This window comes from Bubalus bubalis, chromosome 11 (assembly GCF_019923935.1).
Source record: "Bubalus bubalis isolate 160015118507 breed Murrah chromosome 11, NDDB_SH_1, whole genome shotgun sequence".
Lineage (NCBI taxonomy): Eukaryota > Metazoa > Chordata > Mammalia > Artiodactyla > Bovidae > Bubalus > Bubalus bubalis.
The window spans coordinates 77,474,542-77,502,114 of NC_059167.1; the positions used below are offsets into that span (position 1 = coordinate 77,474,542).

The following is a 27,573-nucleotide window of genomic DNA, read 5'->3' on the forward strand; positions in this document are numbered from 1 at the left end:
TCTTCTGATACAATGGTAAATAGGATTGTTTTCTTAATTTCTCTTTCTGATAGTTTATGGTTATTGTATAGAAATTCAATAAAGATCTGTATATTAATTTCATATCCTACAACTTTACTGAATTCATTGATGAGCTATAGTAGTTTTCCAGTGTTTTTAGGATTTTCTATGTAGAGTGTTAAGTCATCTGCAAACTAACAATTTTACTTCTTTCCCAATTTGGGTTCCCTTTTTTTCTTTTTCTTCTCTGATTGCCATGGCTAGAACTTCCAAAACTATGTTGAATGAAAGTGGCAAGAGTGGACATCTTTGTTTTGTTCCTGATCTTAGAGAAAATGTTCTCAGCTTTTTACTGTTGAGTATGATGTTAGCTGTAGGTTTGTCATATATGACCATTATATGCAGGACCCTTGGGTTGGAAATCCTAATGTGGGTCTCAGACCTCTTACTCCTTTGTGAGAACCTCTACAGTGCATTTATCCTCCAGTTTGTGGGTTCTCCACCTAGAGGTATGAGACTTGACAGTACCTTGCCCCTACCTTGCTGTTCCTGCTTTATCTCTTTGGTTGTAGGAGATCTTTTGCTGTTCTGCAGATAGTTGTGATTTTGGTGTGACCGTAATAGGAGGTGAGCTCAGGCCCTTTCTACTCGGCCATCTTGGCCAATCTCTGGGAGATATCTTTAAATGTCATCATTTTGAAGAAGAATTGAGACTTCAGAACTGGAACACAAATTCAGCAAAATTTAAAAGTGTGGTAGACTTGATGTTGACTCCCTGAGGACTGGATTAGTACATACTTCCTGCTTAGCTTTCCATTGGTCCTGAGGATGAAAATATGCAGAACTTCCAAACCATCAGGTTCAGAAGCAGGTGCCTGTAGGTTTGAAGAGAGGAGAAACATCATAATATTTCAGTGATAAATCAGCTATGTTCCTGATGTCCTTTAATGGTGCATAGTTGGAGATTTTGTGCCTCTTAAAGCTTTAATTGTTGCATGGATAAAGCACATGAAACATAAACTGGCTGAGATGGTTGTCAAAGTTGGAAAAGACTTAGAACTACTGACAGAACACCCCTGTGCAGGAAATAATTACCTAGAGAATTCAGTCAGTTTGGAGACCATCCATACAACCAAAAATCTAAAAGAACTCAGTATGTCTTCAACACAGTAAAGGGAGTATGGAAGAAGGTGCCAAAGTAAAGGTTTTACACTTTTGATTTTCTTAGGAAAAGAAACTTTCCTAGATGTCATTATAAACGGTGTCTAGTTTCCCTTCTGTTCTTTATATCTAAATAGCTAAAAGTAAATAAAATAAACTGTTTGCTATAAATGCAAATTTTCATAAAAGTTTCTGGTCATGCTACAGATTTTCCTCCTAGTGATCATACTTTCTTGTTAAGCGTCCCTGACAATCAGCTGCATCATTTTTAACTTCATTGGTTTGGAAGTTGTATTTTTTTTTTCATTCCAAGCAATTTTGAATTTATCTTAGAAACTTTGCTTTGGAAGAAAAAAAAGTTTGATCACATACAAATAAAACCACATTAATGGAATATTTTTATAGCATATATTTTAAAATTAATTTTTAAAAAGTTAATTTTAGGCACTTCCCTGGCAGTCCAGTGCTAAAGACTTCGCCTTCCAATGCAGGGGGTGCAGGTTTAATCCCTGGTCGAGGAGCTGTTTGCACATGACTCACAACTGAAAAACTGAAACAAAAACCAGAAATAATTTCAATAAAGACTTAAAAAAAATGGTCCACATAAAAAAAATGCAACCTATTAAAAATTAATTTTAATATTTTTTCTGATATGACCAATTCCAAAAGAAAATAGTAAAAGTATTTATGGTACAGTTAGGCTGTACAACTAAAAATGTTGACATTATAATGTCAACCACTTCCCTGCTGGTACAGTGGATAAGAATCCGCCTACCAGTGCAGGGGACACAGGTTCGATCCCTAACACAGGTCCTGGAAGATTCCACATGCAACTAAGCCCATGTACTACAACCACTGAAGCCCTCGCACCCGCCTGACACTGAGACTACTGGGCCTGTGTACTGCAACTACTGAAGCCAGCGTGCCTAGAGCCTGTGCTCAACAACAAGAGAAGCCATGGCAGTGAGAAGTCCGTGTACCGCAGTGAAGAGTAGCTCACCACAACTACAGAAAGCCTGCACACAGCAATGAAGACCCAGTGCAACCAAAAATAAATACATACATAAATTCATTATAAAATTTAAAAGAAAAAGTAAAAGAATAGGACACAGTATAATATAAAAAAAATATTATTGGCTTGTACACTACCAGAGCTGGTGGGGTCAGAAGTCTCTGCCATTGCAGACAGGTATGAATCAGTGGGTCACTCAGGTGGCAGAAACCAGTGTGATTCAACAGTGCTGTGGATAAAGACATAGCCCACGTAGTTGAGAGACTTGTTTCATTCAAGGGTATTGAGGACAGTGGGAACTGATTTGTCACTGAGAAGAAAGATGCAAATATGGGAAGATACAAGACCAGAATAAACCAAGTGATTCTGGATTTTATATGAAGGTATCAGAGTGCCCTCATGGTTTCTAGCATGTAGAAATAGACATAGGTATGTATGTGTGACTGTGCACATATGTGTGTATATATGCATATACTTCCTGACTCTGTCAGCTGAGAGGACACAGCCATAAGAACACAAAATACCCAAATCTTGGTTTTTAATACCCAAATCTGGTAACAGGTACAAGAGGTTCAGGTAGGGAAAGCACAAGGTGAGCCTAGAATATCTTATTGTGCCAGAAAATAAGAAAGTTCTCAAAAAATCATGGAGATATTTTTAAAGGACATCAGAATCAGCTGGAAGGGCTCACACTTGCCAAATCTGGAAAAATTTGAGCATTAAAAGGAATGAAATTCATGGATTATAACCCATTGAATAAAACAAATCCGTAAGATCACATAGATATAAATAAACATGAATTAATAAACACACCGAAGGAACATCTTTTATAGTAGAATGCAACTAACAAATGTAGAAGGAATAATGGAATTAAAAACTCACCATTTGGTGACCGCGATAGTGGTAAGTCAGGCAGGAATCATTAAACAATGCTAAAGCTAGTCGGTGAAAACTTTATAATGTCATATAACATTATGTCCTAATATATGGTGTCAAATTATTTCCCCAGAAAATAATTATTAATTAATGGGTTTTAAGAAGACTTCTCAATTAACTTTATGGTGACTCAGTGGTAAAGAATCCCCGCGTCAGTGCAGGAAACACAGGTTTGATCCCTGGGTTAGAAGATGCAACCCACCCCGGTATTATGTGCCTACTGATACGATGCACTGAGAAGAGGATAGCTTCAGTTCTGTGGGGTTTCTGTCCCAAATGAATAATCTGAACCCACTGCGAAGAAACATCAGTCAAACCCTGACTGAGGGGCAGTCTACAAAGGAAACGGCCTTTACTCTGTGCTCTTAAAATGTCAAAGTCATGAAAGACAAGGAAAGACTAAAGAACTGTTCTAGAATGAAGGAGACTAAAGAGACATGGCAATCAAGTGAAACAAGTGATCCTAAATTTTTGAAATTTGAATGGTCTATGGGTTAGATGGTAAAATAATATTAGGGCTAATTTCCTGATTTTGATGGATATACTGTATCCATCGAATATACCATGGTTCTTTAGAAGAAAATGGACATCATGTCTGTAATTTACTTTTAAGTGATTCCAAAAAGTAATATGTAGAAAATACATGTGATATTAAATATTATGTAATATATATATGTAGAAAGAGAGAAAGAATAGGATAAGACAAATGAAGTAAAATTAACAATTACAAGCTTAAATTTTAAGCTCTGTGTTTTTCTTCAAGATCAGAACTGATTCTAAACTAGTGAATTAACACACTCTATATTATAGTGTACTGCAGTTTCCTCTGCTTAGATCAAGCAGAGGCTCTATTCCAAGGAAGCAGATTTGGGGACAGTTTCTCCATACTGCAAAAACAAATGGTAACTCCTGGTACTCAAGAAAGGTTTCTATCCTTTTCCTTATGGGGCTCTGAAGACAGTTATGGGTACAATCCTTGTCTAAGTCCAAATTATCTAATTATTATGAGAAGGAAAAATAAAAGAGTGGATTAAAAATAAAAATTAAGTAGACTAAAAGCTCTACTTGCTACTTTTAGAAAGAGAATATACTTTCCAGATAGGAGGTTGAATCACATGCTGGAATGAAATGTAATGATTTTCCATATACAAGAGTGACGTAGAATGATTAAGTGGTCCATTAGTGTACATTTCATATACTTCATGAATTTCCTCTTAATCACATGACTCGAAATAGATTCAAGCCCTCTGGACAAGACGCAGCCAGAGATATGATGAGTTAAAGACATTACATATAAGAATAATCTCTATTTACCCTCTTCCTGGACTTTAGGTAAGAATACAAAAACTCAACCACCCTTGAGCAGGATGACTCGGGATGAATTGGAGGACAGTTTGTTTCATCTTCGTGAAGAGCACATGTTGGTGAAAGAGCTTTTTTGGAAGCAACAAGATGAGATCAAAAGGTACCCAGAGTTCTTCTTACGTCTTTAAAAGCTGTGTCTACATCAGACCTTCACTGCAATAAACAAAAAAGAATGCATCTTCCTGAGATGTCTACACCAGAAAACAGTTCAAATGGCAAAGATGGTTAACGCCAAAAATTATTTTTGAAGCAATATTGCTTTATTTTGTTTTCTTGCCAAATGCATCAATAGTCTGTGGCCATTACTCCATAAAGCATCATCAGAGCTATTCCAACCAGAGAGCAAGAGACTGGGCAGGCTTCTGCCCTGGTCACAAAAGAGAGAATGGAGACAGGGAAATGGACAAAATCTCAAAGGACTAAAGACTACAGGGGCAAGTAAGAAAAGGGGTTTTTATTTATAAAGCAAAACTCAAAATTGCATTGATCATTTCCGATATGCAGACATGTAATATGTGCTTTATATATGTTAACTCATTTAATATAATGAAAGAAGCATTATCAAGAAGGAAAGGGAGCACAAAGAGGTTATATAACTTGCCTAAGGTCATAGCTAATGAATGGCAGAGCTGAAAGCTCTTAACTCCAAAATATACCCTACTTAGTGATTTTAGGGTACTGGCTTTCAAAAGTGTATCTTTTGGGTACAGACCTGGAAAGAAATCTGAGATGGAGGGTGGGTAGATAACTAGATGGGGAGAATAAAAGAGTTCTGAAAGTCTGGGGTTAATCTCTAGGACACATTTTAAAGATATTGGTGTCAATGCTTCCCAGCCAAAGACCATTAGGAACACACCTATAGTTGGGCAAGTTTGTTTTTTTACTGTTGTAGCTAGAAAAAGTGCACACCATGGGCATCTCGGTAAGACTGTGTTAGAAAGAGTCTATCATAGGATTCGGGCTTCAGCTGGGTAATTTTGGGGAGGCTCCAAGGTAACAGAAATTTGCTCTAGACTTGGTACTGTCAGAAAGCAGGGACAATTTTGTGTTTTGATATCTCAGTAAATCTTATCTACAGGGAGGCTAGACTAGAGTGAGGCTAAAGCTGTAACTGGGAAAGCAGCAGCAGTCACTCATGTTAGCCAGGAGAGAGTATGTTTGGTATTTTGTGGATGAGACAGTGACCTTGTTTTTGTCTGAGCTGAGACAGAAGTATGCAGCAGACTTCTTTGGTATCACTCTGTCATGGTCTCAGAGTGGCCTTGTGTGATGTTGGTGTTCTGTGAGATTACATCCAAAACCACAATAACAGGGCCTAGCTGTGAATGTGGCTGTGAATGTCAGGCCACCTTCAAACAACACTGAGGACTAGCTATGTCACACCAATTTCCCAAAGTCAGCAACAGCTTTTTGCATTCTCATTGGTAACCCCCAAGAGTGGTTCTGAGTTTCATTTAGAATTTACGAGATTGCAGGTTTCTGCTGTATGTCATCACACTTCAGAGTTGGGGATTCTTTTATATTGTGGAGAACTTGAGAATCCAGTGAAGTCAGATGGTTACATGGGCCAAAGGATCTTGTTTCTTGGTTGATAACCAAAAAGTACTTGAAGTTATAGATAGCAAGTGACTAAACTGGATACTATCCCCTCTGACTCTGGGCAAGTTACCTAGCTATTTAATGCCTTGATTTCTTTATTTGGACATAATGATGCATAGTAATAATAATTGCTGACTCCTCCAGGACTTCCCTGGTGACTCAATGGTAAAGAATCTGCTGGCCAATGCAGAAGATGTGGGTTTGATCCCTGGATCAGGAAGATCCCCTGGAGAAGGAAATGGCAACCCATTCCAGTATTCTTGCCCCATGGACAGAGGAGCCTGGTGGGCCAAAGAATGGGACACAACTTAGCAACTAAACAACAACTAAACAACCTACTGTGCTTACAGTGCACCATCACTAAGCCCTTTATATATATTAACATATTTAATCCTCATAAGAATACAATGCATGCGTGTGTGCTAAGTTGCTTCGGTCATGTCCTACTCTTTGCAACCCTATGGACTGTAGCCCGCCAGGCTCCTCTGTCCATGGGATTCTCCAGGCAAGAATACTGGGGTGGGTTGCCATGCCCTTTTCCAAACAATTCAATGAGGCAGGTACCTGTATTTATAGACGAGGAAACTGAACCCAAATGGTTAATGACATGCCCCAGGCAACGTAGTCTATGTCAGAACTGGCAGGCCGGTGGGACCAAAGAATCTGATGGTAACATTTAAAAGTATGATTTCAGGTCAAGATAATAAATAGTGATTGACTATCCATTGTAGGTAATGCTCAGTGTACCCAGGGGGACTAATACAGGAATAATTTTTAGAGTGAGCATATATAGAGGAATGTGTGAACAGTTGGGACTGGAGAAGTAAATATTAAAATTTCTACTTATATTTAATTATCTCCTGTTAACTTAGTATTTTTGTTTATGGTTTATAATGACCATGATGTATTAATACAGAAGACTCTCTATATAATTTAAAAATAATACACAATTATATATAGAGTCTTCTATATTAATACATCATGGTCATTGGGGGCAGAAAATTAATTTTTTATCCGAGATCAATTCAGATTACTTGCCACCAAATAAACTGTAGAGATAATCGCTGTCGTAGAAGAAGGCAGGATCGACCAGCTCTCCTTTTGCCCACAGGATGAGAACAGCCTTGCTCCGGTTAACCGCCTCAGGCCGGGGCCTGCGGGCCGAGGCGGCGGCGGTGGAGCCAGAGCTCCGGGAGCCCCCTAAACGGCGGCGGAACGCAGAGTGGCCGCAGCGCCCCCTCAAGCACCAGCGTGCCCCGCTGCCCGGGCTCCAGCTGCAGTTCCAGCGCGTCGGCCCCCCTGCTCCCCGCCGCACCCAGCCTCGCGTCCACGCGGGACACAGACAGCTCCACACCGCCGGGGCACCGGAGGCAGAGAAACCCAAGAGAGGTGAGGCTCGGGGCCAAATCCCCGACAGAGTCAAAACGCTGGAAGGATTGATTTGCCAGCCACATTTTCCTCCTACTGCTGTATTCCGCCCACCACCCCCATTTTGCTCTTTTGTTCTCGTTCCTCTCTATTCTCCAAAATCTTTTTTTTTCCCCCCTTGAGTAGGATGTCAGATTCAAAATTCTCACTTCACCATGAGGTTCTATTGAGAGGAGAATCAGACAATGGAAAAGGGAAAGTTGCTGGTCAAGTTTTGTAGGGATCAGAAAACAGATAACTTTGATGACCTGCTCAGGTGTGAGTGGCAGTAATCTTAAGACCTGCCCCTCTCCTGGGACTCTGGGACTCTGGGCAGTGATTTATGCCTCTAAAATTGGGGTTCTTCATCTTTTGGGGGGAAAGAGACTCCTTTGAAACCATGAGCAAAGGCTAGGCCTCCTCCCAAGAAAACTGCTCATACACATAGACAAACTTTGCATACAACTGCATGGGTTCAGAGATTTCCAAAGCCCATTCCTGAAGTCCAGGCTACTAATTGAGTAGCTGCAGTTTCGGAGAAGGCAATGGCACCCCACTCTAGTACTCTTGCCTGGAAAATCCCATGGATGGAGGAGCCTGGTAGGCTGCAGTCCATGGGGTCGCTAAGAGTCGGATATGACTGAGCGATTTCACTTTCACTTTTCACTTTCATGCATCGGAGAAGGAAATGGCAACCCACTCCAGTGTTCTTCCCTGGAGAATCCCAGGGACGGGGGATCCTGGTGGGCTGCCGTCTATGGGGTCGCACAGAGTTGGACACGACTGAAGTGACTTAGCGGCAGCAGCAGCAGTTTCTCCTCTTCCTGTATCCCAAGTGGCTAAGTATCTCTGACTGCTATGGAACCCAGCGTTCAATTAAATACAGTGCTGTGTGCCTCCTTCACCTGGCTTACTCATCCCTTTTTTAGGTTAATGGAAATAAGGTGTCTGGGCCCTGGGGACTCAGTGTTAGGTTTTGTTCAGCACAGTTCTATATTTTCAAGGTCCCTTCTTGAGCCAACAAAATCTTTGTGTAAACAGCTAAATGGAGAAAAACTAAAAAAATTTGTTTGAAGTTCAGCTCAGTTTAACTTCAGCACTATAGAATACCAATTATATACTAGGCACTAGAAACAAAGATACGTAAGAGTAGACACACAGTCCCTGCTCTTTCTTCTTCCCATTTATTCTTACTTACCCAAGAACCTATAGTCCTGCTAACTTATTAAATCAGTAGTACAAGAGTAAAAACTGAGAACCCCTCCTCTGGATCATTGGTCATATAAGGACTTCCCCCAGGTCTCAAGTCTCCCTACCTTCAGGACTTGGGGTTCCATTTCTAGCCAGAGTTCTGGAGAAATCTCTTGCCAGAGGCTGCATCTTCTGTCTATAAACTTTCAGAGTCAAGGGACAGGCTGAGCTACACAGCCCCTCCCACATTCAAGGAACATGTGACAAATGAAAACGCCAGAGGTGAAGTAGCCAGTGAACCCAGCGAACTGTGAGTTCTCTTCTTTTATCCTGTGCTGTTACTCTTTCACCTTTAATTGGAAAAACTTCATTTGGGGAACAAGTGAACCCTGCCACTTTTGAGTCATTCCAGAAAGTCATCCTTAGGTCAAATTCCAACTTCATTGCTTAAAAATGGAAAATAAGCACTTCTCTATCTTCCAAGGAAAGGAAAATAAAGGCCCTTTCCTTAATTGAAGATATTCCTTCTCCCTATACTTACCCCCTTAGGTCATAATTAACTTATATTTTTGTTTGACCCTGGAAACCTACACTTTGTAAGATTATCCTCCACACATGCCAAGATTACTAACTCCCCTAATTAAAAAAAATATATATGTGAGAACCTAGTTCTAAACCCCTATAACAGGGGTTTCTATTTATTCTTTTTGTGTTTAATGTTTCTAATTCTAACAGGAAAATCTCTTTTAGCAAAGTCATATAATTATCACTAAGCTCATTAGTCTATGCATGCCTAACAGTGGCCACCTTATGACCAGCGATACTATGCAAGTGGAAGAACCACCCAAGTCTCCTGAGAAAATGTGGTCCAAAGATGAAAATTTTGAACAGAGAAGCTCTTTGGAGAGTACTCAGAAGGCCACAGAGCTTCGGTAAGAGTGTGGAATTCCATGTCCCAAATGAACTGAAAAAGATTCTGCTTGGCACCTTTCACCCATCTCAGAGGAATAGAGAATGTTTGGGATTAAATTCACGCTGAGAAGTAGACCTTGGAGGCACAAGTGCATTACGGAATCGATTAACTTGAAAGGAATATTTGTGTATAATGAAAGTTTTGTTGCTTCACTTTATAGAAGGAAAAATATTTCATCCTTATCACCAGATGGGAGTTCTCAGCCCCCATTCTGCTTCAGCCCCTGGAAAGCTTAAAAAAACAGACTTAATTTTTTTAGAGTAGTTTAGGTTCACAACAGAGTTGAGCATAAAGTAGAGAGGTTTCCCATATACCTCCCTGTCTCACCTTCCCCGCCCTCCCCCCCACACAAACCTCCCTCATTGTCAACATCCCACAGCAGAGGGATACATTTGTCACAATGGATCAATCTACAGGGACACATCACAAAAATCACCCAAAGTCCATAACTTATCTTATGGTTACTCTTGGTGTTGTGCATTCTCTGGGTTTGGACAATTATTTAATCCCGTGTCCACTGTTATAGTATCGTACAGAGTAGTTTCACTGCCCTAAAAATCCTTTGTGCTCTGCCTGCTCATCCCTTCCTTCCCCCTTCCCCCTGGCACCACTGCTCTTTTTACTGTCCTCATAGCTTTGCCTTTCCCAGAACTTCATCTAGTTGGAATCATACAGTATGTTGTTTTTTTAGATTGGCTTCTTTCACTTAGCAATGTGCAGTTAAGTTTCCTCCTTTTCATGGCTTGAGAGTTCATTTCTTTTTAGCACTGAATCACATTTCATTGTCTGGATGTATCACAGTTTATTTAGCCACTCACCTATTGAAGAACATCTTGGTAGCTTCCAAATTTTGACAGTTATGAGTGAAACTGTTGTGAAATCCACATCCATGTTTCTGTATGGACATAAGTTTTAAACCTGAAGGCTTTTTAAAGCCACAGATGCCTGTGTCCCACCCCAGACACTCCCTTTCAATTAATTGAGGGAGGAGTTGAGACAGTGTTAAGATTAAAGATTGCACCAGATGATTCTAATAACCAGCTAGGACTGGAAATCGCTGACACAGAGTGTAGTGAACCCAAATCCTCCCCTAGTGCCTTTCAAATAATATAGAAAACATGGTCTCTTAGGTTCAGAAATAATGATCTTCCTTTGTGTCCCTGTCCGTACCCACAGAAAGTGAGGGGAAAGGTCCTTAACACTCTCCATTCACAGATGGTATTTTAGTACTGTCTTCTTTCTCCAGAGCTTCCATTAAAGAGAATATACAGCTGATTCGACTTAAGAAGCTCTTACATGAAAGGAATACCTCTTTGGCAGTGACAAAGGCACAATTAACAGAAGTTCAGGCCGTGAGTTGCCATCTTCAGCTGTGCTTTTTTGGGGGGGTGAAATCAATTAGTTAAGAAAATTGTGTTATTTTCTCCATTTTACACATGGGAGACCAGAAAGGAAAGAAGCTGAGTTGCTTGTCAAAAGTCACAAATCTACAGGTGATGTTCAAATCCAAGCCTTACAACTCAAGCCCTGCCCACGAAGGTGGAATTAAGTGGGGGCAACTTGCGTCAGATTAAGTTCCAAGCCAGAGACCACAACCAGAGTTTAACTAAACTTGGAAAGCCAAGAGCAGTCATAGGGGAGAGGAAGGAAACCAGGTTACTGAGCACTTTCTATGTGATGGACTCTGTCCTAGGTACTTAGAGTCATTTAAGCCAGACAACAACCATCAAGGTAAGTTTAACAGGTAACATTCAACAGGTGGGGGAACTGAGCCACAAAGAAGTTAAATAACTTGCTCAAGTTATAAAAATAGTAAGAAGAAGAGCAGAATTTGGGTCCAGGTTTATCTGGAATCAAGGCTCACACTCTTCTCACTACCATGCAATAGAACCTTATATCTGAATGGTAGAAATAGGGCATCAAGAGTCTAATAATAATAATAAATTGGCACCATTATTTTACTGAATAAACATTTATTGACTACCAGGAACTGTGCAAAGCACTGGATACAAAGGTTAAAAAGATAATACAGCTCCTGCCTTCATTGCCAGGCAGGGTATGAGAGGAAAACAAAAGGGTCATTGGATCCACTGGAGGATGGGCTGCAGGATCTGAAGAGGATTCATAAGGGATTCTACTCCTGAGCTGAACACTGACAGTTTAGCACGTGTTAATGAGTGTGCAAGAGAAAGAGAAGGGCTTTCCAGAGGTAGAGTGGTGTAGGCCAAGGCACAGAGGTGAGAAACATCAGGGAGCAGGTCATGGAGCTCTTAGCAGGAATTTAGACTTTATCCTATAGACAGTGGAGAGCTGCAGAAAGGTTTTAATCAAGTTGATCATCAGTTTTTTCCCCCAAAGAGATCACTTTGCCTTTTTTTTACATGTCCAAAATATTTTGAAATACATTTTAATAAAGAAATAATACTTTCAAAAAACTATTATAAAGTACTGCTGCTAAGTCACTTCAGTCGTGTCCGACTCTGTGCGACCCCATAGATGGCAGCCCACTAGGCTCCTCTGTCCCTGGGATTCTCCAGGCAAGAACACTGGAGTGAGTTGCCATTTCCTTCTCCAATGCATGAAAGTGAAAAGTGAAAGTGAAGTCGCTCAGTCGTGCCTGACTCTTAGCGACCCCATGGATTGCAGCCTACCAGGCTCCTCCGTCCATGGGATTTTCCAGGCAAGAGTACTGGAGTGGAGTGCCATTGCCTTCTCTGATTATAAAGCACTAATAATAATTAATTCTGAGTAGTGGGATTATAGATGACTGTTATGATAGTACTTATACTTTTCTGAAATTTTGAACTTCTCAAAAATGACAAAACTACTAGGAAAGATGACCTGGCAGCTGCGTGAATGATAGGTTGGCTGGTGTAAGACTGAAGGCAAAGAAATCAGCAAAAAAGATGAGTGCAGTGATCCAGGGGATTCAGGATGTGGGTCCCAACCAAGGCAGTGAAAGAGGCTCACAGAGAAAGGACTGTGTTAGAGGTCCAGAACTAGAAGAATAGATTTTATCACCAAAGTAGAGTGGTGAGGGAAAAGGAGAAATAAGAGATAACTCCTGCATCTCTAGCTTGGGTGATTAAATGATGGTGGTGCCATTCAGTGAAATTAGCTACAGTTGGTTCTGCCCTTGGTATGTCTGTTTTAATGAGGACTAAAGGCATCTTTGGGGCTTCCCTGATGGCTCAGCAGTAAAGAATCTGCCTGTAATGCAGGAGGCCCAGGTTTGATTCCTGGGTCAGGAAGATTCCCTGGAGGAGGGCATGGCAACCCACTATAGTACTCTTGCCTAGAGAATCCCATAGACAGAGAAGCCTGGCAGGCTGCAGTCCTTAGGGTCTCAGAGTTGGACACAACTGAAGCAACGTAGCACAAAGGTATCTTTACAAGGTCAACCTCCAAAACTATTTTGTAAGAACTGTGCATATGCATGTATTCTTTTGAGTTGAATAATTTTGATAACACTGAAAGGATGGGAAATCTTGGAAGATATTTTAAAATCATATGGGTAAATAGCTATATTTGTGGAATTATATATTTAAAAAATCCATCCATTCCTCCATTGCATTGAAGGAAAAAAGGGAGAAAGCCATTCTAAATTGAATATCCTTACTCATATTAGTAGTAAAGATGACCTAAAGTGGTGAATAATTTTTTTAAATGTAGATTTTACAGTTTGTTTTTTAAAGCAGTTTTCATTTTTAGTCATATTTTATTATACATACACTAAGATAAGTTTTCATCCTCTTAATCTCTATCAGTGACATGAGGTCAGTAGTACAGACTCTGGAGTCAGGCTGAGGTATAGCTCTCCCTCAGTCTCTTGAAAGCTGTGTGATTCTGGGCAAGTGACTTAGCTCTCTGAACTTTGAGTTTCTCATTTTTAAAGTTGAGATAATAGTACCTCTCAGATTTGCTGTAAATATTAAATGACATAATATATGTGAAAGAATTACGATGATCATAATATAAGAGATAAGGAAACAGACAGTAACATGTAACACATAGTAATTACTCAGCCAATAATAGTAGCTGTTGCTGTGAGTTTGGTTATTGTTGTTATTTCCGTTTCCAAAACTGTAAAGTGACCTTTCTGAAGCATGATGAGTAAAGAGATAGCACCTAGTTTGAAAATAAAAATACTTTTTCCTTGGAAAATCCACCAAGTGCAATGCAAATTTGCATAACTGACCCTTGTAAAGAAACGCCATAATCTATTATATTCACAGACTGCCTGGCAAGCTAGATCAGGGAAAGGGAGCAGCAGTTAGTAAACAGGCACACAGATTGACTTGATTTATGGGAAATGTTCATAACATCTTTTAAAATAAATATTTAAACATTTGTATTACAGAGATAAACATCAAAATAAATATCAACTTGGTATATCAATAGAATAACATCTATTTCTTTCTTTCAGGCATATGAAACTCTGCTCCATAAGGTACTTAATAAAGATTCCTTAAATCTCTATTTCTTGATAGTCAGAGGAATGAAACCCAAATGAATCTTCAAGTAATGTAACACCAGAATTTAGCCAACTAAATCAAACATGTAATTTTTATTAAGACAAATGATACTATCACTATTATTAGAAAATACAGATTGCATTGTTTTCATAAAAATTAAAATATAAAGTCTGAGTTAAGAAATATTTGAAACAGAATTTTTGAGCCTATTGCTACAGAGAATTTTTCCCAGGAGTAGTCCTCTAGCATGCCTGAGGTGGTGAGATATGGCAAAATTGTTGCAAACCTTCTCTGGTGTTATTAAATATTTGTACCTCTGTGAGTGGGGTACAGGTGAAGCTAGGTAAATGTCCATGATTAAGAGTCACTAAGGTTGAGTTCCTTGCATGATCAGCCACAGCTGTTCCTTTCAGAAGGCTCCGTCAGAAAAATGCATTTAACTTCTAGAGTTAACATGTCACTTTGCTAGGTGCACAAAGGAAACATGTCATCATAAAAAGCATTTAAGTGTCTCAGAAGATAAAGGCAATTGAGAAAGTACTTAGAAGTAGGGTTGAGTTTGAACTTCAGGAAAATCAAGGCTCCAGTGATGAATTAGTTTCCCAGAGTGGAAAATCCTCACCAACAGGGAAATGATACTTTCTGAGAAATGCTAGGGTGAGAAACAAGGTTATTTTACAGTGCAAAGGACCATGCTTTAAATCAAAGCCCTTCTTTGAGACATCCATTAGGGAATGCTGATGCTGGGGTTGTTGGTTTCTTGAGACCCTTCCTGCTGAGTGTTATAAACATTCCCAGAGCAACTTTCCTTTTGCCCCAGAATCAGGGAATCCTGGGTGCAGCCCACGATGCCCTCCTCAGCCAGGTGAATGAGCTCAGGGCAGAGCTCAAGGAGGAGAGCAAGAAGGCTGTGAGCTTGAAGAGCCAAATGGAAGATGTGTCCATCCTGCAGATAACCCTCAAGGAGGTAAATAACAAGAATTGAAAGATAGCATTAATTGTATGTTACATCCCAATTTCAAAGATGTTAAAAAGTGTATCTGAGCAAAAATATGGGTATTTTTCTTTTTTTCAAATGAGAAAAATGAGGTTCTAAGTGATTAAATAATTTGCTCAAGATTACAGTATTGTAATGGTGTAAAACTAGAAAAAAAACTGGGATTTATATTTACATCTGGCTTTCCTGGTGGCTTAGTGGTAAAGAATCCACCTGCCAATGCAGGAGACACAGATTTGATCCCTGGGTTGGAAAGATCCTCTGGAGAAGGAAATGGCAACCCACTCCTGTTTTTCTGCCTCGGAAATCTTATGGACAGAGGAGCCTGGCAGGCTACAGTCCATGGAGTTACAAAAGAGACGAGCATGACTTCACAACTAAACAACTATTCTCCAAAGTCTTTTTTCTGTTATAACGTTCTGCTGTTTCCCTAACAGTAGATACCCAGACATCATGAAAATTTAATTCGATAGTATGCCTCCCTCCTCATTCCCGGCCACAAGCAAATATCTCTTTTTTTATCAGGGTTCTTATACTGCCCTTCCCCAAGAGCTCGCAATACAATGTTTGTTTTAGAAGCCCCGTATGCACAGGTTTCCAATGAATCAGAAGACTCTACTGCCTTTCCTCTTTAAGAAAGGATTAAAAATATACCCCTGATGTGCCTGCTTCCTCGCTCACAATGTCTGCCTGTATTTACGTGGCTCCCTAATCCCCAGAACCACTGTTGAGATGGATAATACTGTTTTGTAAATCCCTGGCTAACTGTCAAGTCATGATGCAGGCTCAGGTTCTGTATAAAATGCAAAAGAAATGTTTTTATTAACAATAAAAAAAATTTAATTCAGGGAATCCTCATTAATTCTAATAATTTCTATCCCACCTTAAATTGCTTCAGGTCTTTCTAGTTGAATGGATCTTCACAGACATGGAGATGAACATTGAAAATCTCCCACACAAGTCCCCACCCCACAACAGAAAAGGGAGAACTTGTGCAAGGCAATGGATTTTAAAATTTTATCTCAAGCATTCTATTATCATTCTTAGTTTCAGGAGAGAGTTGAAGATTTGGAAAAAGAACGAAAATTGCTGAATGACAATTATGACAAACTCTTAGAAAGGTAAGTACCAAGTTTAGATCTCAGAACATTGTTTGTTATAAAAGACAGTTATAGGAAAGAGCAATCTGAATTTAAACAATAAAAATAATTCCTAGTCTTGATAAGGACACAGGGAAACTGGTACTCAACACAGTGAGAACATAAATTGACAGACTCTTTTAGGAAGAGAATTTGACCTTATCTATCAAAATGTTAAAGGTACATCTCTTTTGTGCCAGATAACCCATTTTTTGGAAACAAAAACTAAAGAAATCCTCTTGTGCATGTGCAAAGATACCTCGGTAGTAAGAATGTTAAATATTCCTGCATTGTTATTTTAATCTGTAAAAGTAAAAAAAAAAAATGGAAACAGTCAAAATTTCCTCTGAGAGGGATTGACTACATAAATCATGTTGTACCCCCACACTGAAATAATATAAAGTTATTAGACCTATATGCCTAAGATATACTGTTAAAAGAAAATACAAATTGCAAAATAATGTGTTGTGACTTAAATTATGTCATGTGTGTGGATCCACGAACTTTTAATGAGATGAAAGGACTGAAATAGGGCTTTTCTTCTAAATATCTCTGTATCATTTTAATTTTTCACAACAAATATATATTCTTGTATTTTGAAATTAAAAATACTGTAAGTTTTAAAAAGTTAAACATTCCTTCTGACTAACTTAAGGACAGCAGGGTATAAATTGGAGAGGTTGCACGGGAGCATCCTGGGAAGAACTGACACTCTTCAATTCAGTGAAATAAGATAGTGTCAGCCTTATCCACTTTGAAGACTCCCTGTGATGAACATTACTGTTGGCCTCTTCCCTTCATTATTCATAACATTTTCTTCTCAGATCATCATGTAATATATGGGCAGAAAGTGCCAAGAAATCTCAGTACTAGCTTAAACAAGTTGTTTTTAGACCACATTTATTAAAATGATAAATAGGAAAAAGACATAAGTAGAAATAATTGCTTGATTACCAGTGTCAACTTCACTTGTGTAAATAATCAGAAACTGTGTGTTTTACACTGAAGATGAGTCTGCCCTGTCATCTAGATAAAGTGGTGTTCAGGATGCAGTCACTGAGAGTTTAGTTCCTGCCCTACAGTAGTAATTTACAATCTAATTCAAAGGTGAGCGTTCTCTAAACTAGCCACTGGTGAAGGTAGACAGAGGAGTAAGGGAAAAAGGAAATATTCTGTTCCTTATTTCTAATCTAACAGGCCTGAGAATGTCTTGGTACACAGTTCCCTGCCTAAAGCAAGCCATCATGCTGGAGAAGTTCCCTGGGAAATAGATAAGACTTGGGTTGTTTGCTCAGGGGGGTTATTTGAGACTTAAACAGAAGTGATACTAAGCAACTCAGTAGGACCCAAAAGTTCCAAGGCAGTTGGTAAATGACAGTTACAGAGAAAGCAGGAGCAGAAAAAAACATGTAGGGAAATGAATGATGAACTAGGTCCAGGAGATGCTGAAACTGTGTAATAAAGACGTCCTATCACCCAACTTTGAGTGTCCATCTGACAACTCTCCTCTCCCTCCTTACTTGCTGCCTGTTTTCAGCATGATGGATAGCAGCAATCAGCCTCAGTGGAGCCATGAGCTTGGAGAACAGCTACAGCAGAAGGTCTCTCAGTTGCAGAATCAACTGGATGTTGAGATGAAGGAGAAGAGAGACATCTTACTTCAGCTCTCACAAGAGAAAGGTAGGTCTCTCTCAAATGAGGCATCCTCTACATCTAGTAGGGGAGAAAGGAGCTTGGCCCAGCATTTCTCCAACCCCATCTCTTGATCTTATTTGTGTGTGGGGCGGGTTACTGGATAATTAGACTAAGAACATTGGCAGTCAGATCAGATTCACAATCAAGGAAGCATGGCACCTACCTCACACGTATACTTTTCCCTACATGATGACTCTCCACGTGAGAGAACGCCACTTCTTAATTTGTAATGTTTTAAACTATTTATTGAAAGTATTGAAAATGAATTTTTCTGCCTTCTCATCAGTCATTTTAGGATGGTTAGAAAGTATTTCATTTTCTTTTTTAGCATCTGATACCTGAAATTGAGAAGCAGATTATTGATCTTCATTACCACTGGCATTTCCCCCCCGTCTTAATTCTTGGATCACAGTAGTTACTCTGAATATTTTTAAGTTCTGTCAAAGAGACCTTTGTCTCCTCTCTTTTTGCTGGCCTGGACCTTGATATTTAGTCTTATCAAATTTATATTTCATCATATTCTGGTATATTCACATGACAGAGTGGAGGAAAAGAAATATGACATCAAGAAAAATAGAGGCAAGAACCATAAAAGAATAAAGCTTAGGAGTACGTGCTAAGAATCCTTGTAGTATGTACAAGTGAGGTCTTGTGGGTAATCTAATGTAACCTCCTCTCTAATCCCTGATAGTGAAATGATCAGTTTAAATGGTGATCACCTTCCTTCCCTGAAACACACATAGAAATGTCCAAATGCCCAGAGTGGGTGTGGAGGTGGGTGTCACAGGGGGCCAATAGCGTAGAAGTCAGACCGAGTTGGGGAAGCATTGAGGAGATACTGTCAAAAATTTTGGACTACCTAGTCAGTCAAGTGGCTCTGATTTTTGCTGTGGTGGTGTTAGTACTCCATTCCGTACTATAGCTCTGCTGATGTTTTTTGTTGTGTTTGGAGTCCAAGTGTCAACTCAGGGTCCATAAGCTAGAATCCCTTTGTAGAAATCAGAGAAAATTACTTCTTTAAGGGCAAGTTTATAAAATGAATTAAACATTAGTGGGAAAGTGTAATTCACACTTGGGCCAACTTTAGCGTGGTTGTTGGTAACACAGAGTTTCAGCTTTCTGTATTTTTTTCCCCTCAGCTCAAAACAAAGATCTGGAGCTTGAGGTCACCAGCTTGCTTCAGAAGCATAAACAGGAAGTAGAGGATCTCCAAAATATAAGCACATTTTCCCAATCTCCTGACAGGCAATCTGCACCAGCCACTCACCCAGCTCTATTTCAAGAGACCATTCAGATACAGGTAAGAACATCTTTAATCAAGCAAGTCTCCTCTACAGAGGGATCCCTGGCAAATATCTGCTGAAAAGATGAAGGGACTAGAAAACTCACTGAATAACATTTTGTCCTGATTGAGGACACTGTTTGGAAGGGTATGAGAAGGTTGAGAGTAGAGACAGCCTCATGAACTGCACAGATTTTTCCCACACTGTACAGCTCATAAGCTTTAGAATCTTTTCTAGATGAGGACTTGCAATGATCTGCTGAAGAGCAAACATCCATTGGAGGTTGTATAACTTACTCACTGCTTCTGTTGAACATGAGTAACTAACGTAGAGAGCCTTGTGAAGTAACACAGGTTCTCTTCTACATTTTGAAATAGATTCTGCTGCTGGTACTTTATGATTACCAGCAGCTACTTTAGACAATAGTTATTACTATACTACCATGTTTATACTCTGTTTTACCAATGCTTTTTCCTCTGTAGCCCTGTGAACCAAAAAACCAGGAAGAAAAAAAACTGTCCCAGATGTTAAGTGAGTTGCAAGTATCACATGCAGAGACCACATTGGAACTAGAAAAGACCAGAGACATGCTTATTCTGCAGCGCAAAATCAACGTGTGTTATCAGGTGCAAGGAAAGATGGTACAGGAAGGGGATAGATAAATGGGCACACAGGAACCACATACAAAACTGGGAATGAAGCAAGACCCAAGTTTCCAGGGCTGTTGCAAGGTGATATGCTGTACTGTGCAAACACAAATAAACACAAATGTGCTGTCTTTTGCACTTGAGGGCTCACACATGCCCATGGCACCTTGGCAATAGAATCAAAGGGGCCAGCTAATGAAAATGGCAAGTGGGAAGCTTCTGGGTTCAAATTTCGCCAGTCCCAGGAAAAATACTACCCCGTGGCACTAACAGCACAATTGGTCCTGGAGGGGTCTGTAAGGAACCCAAGCCTTTTTCTAGTGATGAATCTGCCCTGCTAAGGAGGTAGTGGAGTCTCCTTTCCTTTGCCCACCAAGTACCACCTTTTTATCTGGGCCCTTTGGTTCTGGGCCACTGAGATAGCAAAGTTCAGACATTATTTTGTTTCAGGAGGAACTGGAAGCAATGATGACAAAAGCTGATAATGAAAATAAAGATCACGAAGCAAAACTGGAGAGGTTGAATCAACTCCTAGACCTCAAGAACAAGCGTATCAATCAGCTGGAAGGTATTTTAAGAAGCCATGGCCTTCCAATATCTGGCAAGTCTTAGTAGTTTGTTCATTTCACCTTAGGATCTGTCACACAGCTAAATGCCTCTGCTGCCCTCTGCACCTGTCCAGAGGGCCCCTCTGTGTCTCGGTATATGACTTAGCCCTCCTGTTCTTTATCCTGTCATCTTTGTTATTTTAATACATGGCCAGCAGCTTCTTTTCCTGCATCATATCAGGGTATTTTCTCTGATTTCTCTGGAGATTTTCGACAGGGCCCAGACATTGCAGAATCTACTCTGAAAATCAGAGTGTATCACTGTTGGTCCTAAGGTGAGTGAGGGCTTTCTCTCGAGATTGTTTCTTGAAGCCAGGCCTAGATCACAGTGTTTGTGAGATAGTAGAGCTTCACCATTCCTCTTTCATCATCTCTTTCTATGATTTCTCTCTGAAAGTTCTTGAATTCTTTGTTGCAGTTTGTGGATGTCTACAAAGCAGTGTAGGTGGCTGGAAACTTATGCAAATTTTATAATGTGATACTTTCTATGTTTAGTTCAGTTTACTGGGGACCAGGATCTGGTCTCCAGCCTTACATGGTGAGAAAATTGGCTTTGTTATTACACTCAGTGGTGAGATACCCGACTCATATTAACCAAATGCACTGAAGACTGAGATTTATACCAGAATGTTAATTTGTTATTCTAGGATAGTGGCTCTTTCACTGCTGCCTTGAGAATATGCTCAGGGAATATGCAACTTTTTTCTGGGAAAGCAGTAAGGATACTGAGTGAGCATGAAACTAGAGTAAAGGGAGGGGGGTCATTCTGCATGACTTATGCATACCAGGGTAAGTCTGTTAAAAGGTCCCTGCCAAGTAACAAAGGAAATCCTTTGTATTGAAATTCTCCTGTCTTTCAGATTCAGGACCTTTCTCCCAGGATAGTGCAATGTAGTACCCTTACCTACTTCTGAAGATTCATTTGCCTTAACTTATAGTTCCTTCATTACTGATAAGGCTAAAGAGTTTTTCATTTGTTTACCAGTTATTTGTATTACTTCTTTTGAGACTTGCCTGTCCCTGCCCTTAACCCTTTTCTTAATAGTGTATTATTAATTTTTAGAAGCTCTTTATATGCTAGAATTATTAACTCTGTATCATGTAATGCAAATTTTTAATGTTGTCTTTAGTTATGTTAATCTTATCAATTAAGAAACTGCTCACCAGTGCCTGTATTCTACTTCTTCTGGGCAGGAAGACATTCTGATGTACCCAAAATATCTTTCTTCTACTACTTTAACTCTTAAAATAGGACCTTTATCATCAACACACTGTGACAACTCAGATACTCCAATTTGAAGCAGACTATATATCATCTCAGGTTGGTTGGATATGGGAGGTAACGCACAGATTTAGTGGACTGTCTCACATATCTTTATTTTATATCCCATTGCCAATATTTTAAACCTCTTTCCAGTAAGTGCCCTTCCTGATTTTTACTCTATTACGCTTTGATTTAAAGTGAATTTTTTGGCCTTCTTACAATGAAATAAAATTCTTAACAGAATGAAGAGTCTTGTGATTGATCTGACTGGAAAAGAGGAATCATATCTTAATGGAGCCCAGTGTAATGTAATAGACACTGACTGTAACTTGCTATTCTCTCCAGGGCCAATATCCCAAACTTTTGGAAATATCTGCATTTTGTGTTTCTTGTGCTTCTGTAATGAAATTATCAATTAATTCATAGGATCCTGCTGTAAGCCAAAACAATGTCATCTATGGATGAAATTGTGCCTCCAGTGTTAGCAGTGTAACCTCCTGAGGTTAGCATTTACTTTCCAATTTAGTTAAAATAGGCGTTGGATTATTTGGCCATCAGAATCCAAAGCACCAGGGTGTCATTCTGTTGCTTTTCTTTTAAAATCACATGGTTTCCTGAAATAGTCACAATCTGGACTTCCACCATGGTTTTTATTCTCTTTCTACCTTCCTTTACCTTAAGGAAGAAACTTCCTACCCTTTAATGGATAGGCAGTTTTCTTTCCCCTCTAGAACAGCTTAAAGACGTGGCTTATGGCACCCAACAGTTGCCATTATGTCTGAAACCACTGCCAGTCCATGAAGATGAGGATAAAGTGGACATTTCTCCATGGCATCAGAGTGAGAACCTTTTTGAACTGCACATCCATCAGGCCTTTCTGACCTCTGCTGCCCTGGCTCAGGCTGGAGACACTCAACCTACCACTTTCTGCACCTATTCCTTCTATGACTTTGAAACCCACTGTACCCCACTAGTTGTGGGGCCACAACCTCTCTATGACTTCACCTCCCAGTATGTGGTGGAGACAGACTCCCTCTTCTTGCACTACCTTCAAGGGGCTTCAGCCCAGCTTGATCTACACCAGGCAATAGCCAGTGAGCACCACACCCTTGCAGCTGGATGGATTTGCTTTGACAGGGTTCTGGAGACTGTAGAGAGAGTCCACGGCTCTGCCACACTTACTGGTAAGTGCTGTCAACCTCCCGCAGTTCCCAGGATTAATGTGGTATTTCCACAGTGCTGGTGGTTTCCCATTTTCCTCTCCCTTTATTCTTGATCCTTGCTGTCTGTATCCTCTATGCCTCTCATACTTTCTGCTACCCAGGAACTGGTGGAGAAGTCTTTGGGGTGCTAGAGTACTGGATGAGGCTGCGCTTCCCCATAAGATCCAGTCTACAAGCATACAATAAGCGAAGGAAAGCCCAGGCATACTTGGCAGCCAATGTGCTTGGAGCCTGGGAGGCCCAGAAGGATGAGGTGAGAAAAAGGATGAACCCATGCATCTCAGAGGACACTCAGTCAAACAGCTCTTGAGAACAGCTCAGTCTTCCACTCTCGATAAGTACTTGTGGAATGTGAAGGAAAGAAAAACTGTCACACCACAACTAGTCTAGATCCTTCCCTTGGTCAAGCTTGAGTTTGAAGTGAAATCATGCCCTTGGAGCTAGCTACATCTCCTTTCTATAAACAACATGGCTTCTCTGTTCCACTGTCTAAGATGAGGCCTGAGAGCCAGCATCTCCCCGAGAGAGTTATCTGCCAGAGCCAGTTTGAATGCAGGTGAAGGTCATTGGCTAGGCATCTCTGTTTCCCAGTCAGGATTCAGCAGTTCTTTAGGTCATAGCTTTTCCTCATCAAAGGTTCTGGGCTTCACCTGCAATGAGTCTCTCAGCCTGCGCTTTTCCTTAATCCAAGACCAACATCTTTTCAGTCCAGATCGGGGACCTGGAAGAATCAGAATGAGCTGCGGGTGGAAATCATCCGATGCTGTGGCCTCCGGAGCCGATCACTGGGAGCCCAACCCAGCCCTTATGTCATGTATCGCTTCTTTACCTTTTCTGACCATGACACCACCATCATTCCGGCCAGTAGCAATCCCTACTTCAGAGACCTGGCTCGATTCCCAGTGCTTGTGACTTCTGACCTGGATCAGTATCTGAGGCGGGAGGCCCTCTCTGTGTACGTTTTTGATGACGAAGACTCAGAGCCTGGCTCGTACCTTGGCCGAGTCCAGGTGCCCTTGCTTCCTCTTGCACAAAACAAATCCATTCAAGGTAGGAGTTCAAGGTTATTACATCTTTATGCTCTCTGCCCAGTGTTGTCTCCCTGTCCTAATTCTACTTTTCTTGCTTGGAATAGTCTCTCTTAAAATTCGCTGAGAAGATTTGAGAATAACTGTAAAGAGCAGCAGAGTAGAAGACTTAGAGCCTTGCTAATCGTATGGAAACACTGGCTTCTGCTGCTGCTCTTCAGCAACAGAAGGAAATCCCTGAGTGGGTAGACCCACCACTCTGTGTCTGAACCAACATTTTCCATCTCTGTAGTGCTTTCTAGTATTCGTTTTTACTTAAGGTCTATTATTTCTTGGCACATGGCTAGATATCAGATTTTAAGTTGTGTCTGTAACATTTCATCATAATTCTCTTGCTTCTTTTAAACATTAAATCCAAATGAGTCTTCCATGCCACACCATGACAAATTTCTTGGATTCTCCCCCAGCCCCAGTATGAAGCTGAACTTCATGCTACCTTATCCTACATTCATACCCAGGGTTGTACAGATTGTACAAGAAAGGTCAACTCTCTGATTGCAGTCTGTGCTCTTATTAGGAAGTGTGGATGGTTACAGCCAGTATTGACCATATTAAAAAAGCTTTGTTCCAGAAAGTATGTGAGGCCTCCCTTCTCCCAATATCACGAGTGCTTAAAAAAAAAATAAGAAAAGAAGCTGACTCTTCTGCTCACAATTCATTCTTTGCCAAAGAGAGGCAATGTGAGCCATCTGTTAAATTAATCAGTGTTACAAAGCAGAAGTCTGACATTCAGAAAAAAGCCATTTTGCTTAAGTCTTCTTGGTTTTTGTTATTTCAGAAATAGGGGCCACGGGTGAAGATAATGGTTTTCTTAGTATGCCTAAGGTGTAGAAACTGTTAATAGTATAAGGTGCTCTTGTTTACTGACTGGGTGACTGACGACAAGCAAGCTATATCTCTCCATGCATCTTTGATTATCCCTTCCTGAACCTGAAGATACCAATCTTCCCCAATAAATATTTTGAGCAGCAGAAGTAAATATTCTGAGTGATTATGGATATTCACTGATATTTTATTTTGCTTCTGAGTGTATTGTCATCATGGTTATTTGATTGATGTTAATTGCAAACAAAACGTGAAATTTAAACTGGGGAAGTCATAGATAAGGTTGTGATAAACGCTCCCGTGCCTACTTTCATGTGATCAGATTTTATTAATATCTGTGTGTCTCTCAGGTGATTTTAACCTCACTGACCCTGTGGGGGAACCCAGTGGATCTGTTCAGGTGCAACTGGATTGGGAGTCTTGCTACCTACCCCCAGAGAGCTTCCCAAAGCCAGAAGCTCAGAGTGAGGAGGACACCAGGGATGGTTTAGAGACGTCAGTAGAAGAGGAAGAAGCTTCCTTTCCTCCCCAGGTAGCAGATCTCCCCCAATCCTGTGGGGAAGATTTGATTTGAGGAAGACAGTATTACAACTGGGGTAAAAGAAATTCCTGTGAATGCCATGCGTGCATGCTAAGTCAGTTGTATCTGACTTTGCAACCCCTGGACTGTAGCCCTCCAGGCTCCTCTGACCATGGGATTCTCCAGGCAAGCATACTGAAGTGGGTTGCTGTGCCCTCCTCCAGGGAATCTTCCTAACCCAGGGACTGAATCAGTGGTTCTTATGGCTCCTGCATTGGCAGGCAGGTTCTTTACCACTAGCACCACCTGAGAAGCCCGTGAATGTCATGTTCTGCAAATTTAATCTGAAGCATTCATAATGCCATAAGGCTATGGATAGAACAAAATGCTGGGTTTTATTGTAGGGAGGGAAGAGATGGCATATCTCTGCTCCATGGCAAGAGATAAATGAAGTCTAATGCTGGCTCACAAATCTCTTTCTTGATTATCATGGCTGTTAAACTCATCTTGTAAATCTGTCTCTGATCCTTCTATTTAGGACCAGATGGCATCTATTGATATTCCCACCGAAGCCGCCCAGTATCAAGCTAAAAGAAAACCTCAGGTGGGAGAAAGAAAGGAAAGGGAACACCAGGTTGCAGGCTACTCAAGAAGAAAACATGGCAGAAAAACAGGCCTCCAGGGAAAGAACAGAATGGAGTATCTTAGTCATAACCTCTTAAATGGAAATACACTACAGGTAAGGCCTTAGAAACCCCAAAGAATGAAAGTATGGGTCGTAGTGTCCCCAAGTATATTATTCTCAGAGGTAGAAGCAGAAGCAGGCACACAAGATAAGTGATAACCACGGCTTTTTGTGATGAGCCTGTATTTCCACAAACATAAGTAGTTTAATAAACCTCTGGAGTGTTCAGTTCTTTTCAATGTAATTTAATTTAACAGATTATACACTCTGTAATTTATGCTTAGAGATATAGTACCACAGTCCCAACTGGGTCACTTCAACTGTAATCAAAATAAATTAAAAAGCAAGTATTTATTGAACACCTATGTGTTTGATACTACCTCTTCTTCATAGGAAACTGAATTAAAGTTACTATGTGGTCTGAAATATATACACACATACATATATGAGGTTATAAATATATATTCTATGACTGAGTATATATATTTATATTGTATTATATAATTATAATTATGCAATATTAAACATATTAAATTAGTATAATTATACAGTATACTTATTTACAATTATAATTGTATCTGAAGCAGGTGAAATACATTGAATGGAAATTCTCAGGGCTTAAGATCGCCACAGATCATGTTTTAAAAAATCAGCAAAAGGAAGAGGAAATGACATCATCCTATTCAGCACAGATACTAAAGGAAACCCCACATCCTGTGAATGGTATTGTCTTTTTAAAATATTATTTTCCTTTGTAATCATTGGATTATTTTATAAAGCTGGTTATTTACTTTCTTCTTTCATCTTCATTGCTAAACTTTTCATGATCAATTGTATTGGAGACTCTAGGCTCAGTTTTATGTTATACGTGTGCTGGTTAGGCCAACCAAGCTGTCATTCTCTAAGAAAGTAGCTGTCTGTGTATTTAAAGCTAGCTAGCCAGCTTAACATGAGAAACGCTGGGCTGGAAGAAGCACATGCTGGAATCAAGATTGCCGGGAGACATATCAATAACCTCAGATATGCAGATGACACCACCCTTATGGCAGAAAGTGAAGAGGAACTAAAAAGCCTCTTGATGAAAGTGAAAGAGGACAGTGAAAAAGTTGGCCTAAAGCTCAACATTCAGAAAACTAAGATCATGGCATCTGGTCCCATCACTTCATGGGAAATAGATGGGGAAACAGTGGAAACAGTGTCAGACTTTATTTTTGGGGGCTCCAAAATCACTGCAGATGGTGACTACAGCCATGAAATTAAAAGACGCTTACTCCTTGGAAGGAAAGTTATGACCAACCTAGACAGCATATTCAAAAGCAGAGACATTACTTTGCCATCAAAGGTGCATCTAGTCAAGGCTATGGTTTTTCCTGTGGTCACGTATAGATGTAAGAGTTGGACTGTGAAGAAAGCTGAGCACCAAAGAATTGATACTTTTGAACTGTGGTGTTGAAGAAGACTCTTGAGAGTCCCTTGGACT

The 27,573-nt window shown here is 40.1% G+C and overlaps 1 protein-coding gene and 1 long non-coding RNA gene across 10 annotated transcripts in view; one reads left to right on the plus strand and one right to left on the minus strand.

Moving 5' to 3' along the window:
- Positions 1 to 27,573, plus strand: part of RPGRIP1 (RPGR interacting protein 1) — a 74,697-nt gene that overhangs the window by 20,586 nt on the left and 26,538 nt on the right. For 2 of the 9 annotated variants that reach the window (XM_044925270.2, XM_044925266.2), the window contains 18 exons: positions 4,442 to 4,574; positions 7,185 to 7,462; positions 8,882 to 8,981; positions 9,472 to 9,603; positions 10,891 to 10,996; positions 14,071 to 14,094; positions 14,940 to 15,086; positions 16,164 to 16,237; positions 17,793 to 17,935; positions 19,090 to 19,250; positions 19,716 to 19,859; positions 20,331 to 20,481; positions 22,484 to 22,936; positions 23,077 to 23,228; positions 23,683 to 24,025; positions 25,239 to 25,420; positions 25,947 to 26,147; positions 26,678 to 26,816. In XM_044925270.2, the coding sequence (XP_044781205.2) occupies positions 4,442 to 4,574; positions 7,185 to 7,462; positions 8,882 to 8,981; positions 9,472 to 9,603; positions 10,891 to 10,996; positions 14,071 to 14,094; positions 14,940 to 15,086; positions 16,164 to 16,237; positions 17,793 to 17,935; positions 19,090 to 19,250; positions 19,716 to 19,859; positions 20,331 to 20,481; positions 22,484 to 22,936; positions 23,077 to 23,228; positions 23,683 to 24,025; positions 25,239 to 25,420; positions 25,947 to 26,147; positions 26,678 to 26,816 (3,063 nt within the window). Of the gene's footprint in view, positions 1 to 4,441; positions 4,575 to 7,184; positions 7,463 to 8,881; positions 8,982 to 9,471; positions 9,604 to 10,890; positions 10,997 to 14,070; positions 14,095 to 14,939; positions 15,087 to 16,163; positions 16,238 to 17,648; positions 17,936 to 19,089; positions 19,251 to 19,715; positions 19,860 to 20,330; positions 20,482 to 22,483; positions 22,937 to 23,076; positions 23,229 to 23,682; positions 24,026 to 25,238; positions 25,421 to 25,946; positions 26,148 to 26,677; positions 26,817 to 27,573 lie in introns of those variants that run through there. The other 7 variants (XM_044925267.2, XM_025260539.3, XM_044925268.2 and 4 more) reach the window with 7 other exon arrangements.
- On the minus strand, positions 1,608 to 10,596 carry LOC123328125. The gene is made up of 3 exons (XR_006542934.2): positions 10,463 to 10,596; positions 2,311 to 2,402; positions 1,608 to 1,711 (listed from the first exon to the last, which is right to left on the minus strand). It is a non-coding gene; the product is annotated as an uncharacterized LOC123328125 (long non-coding RNA).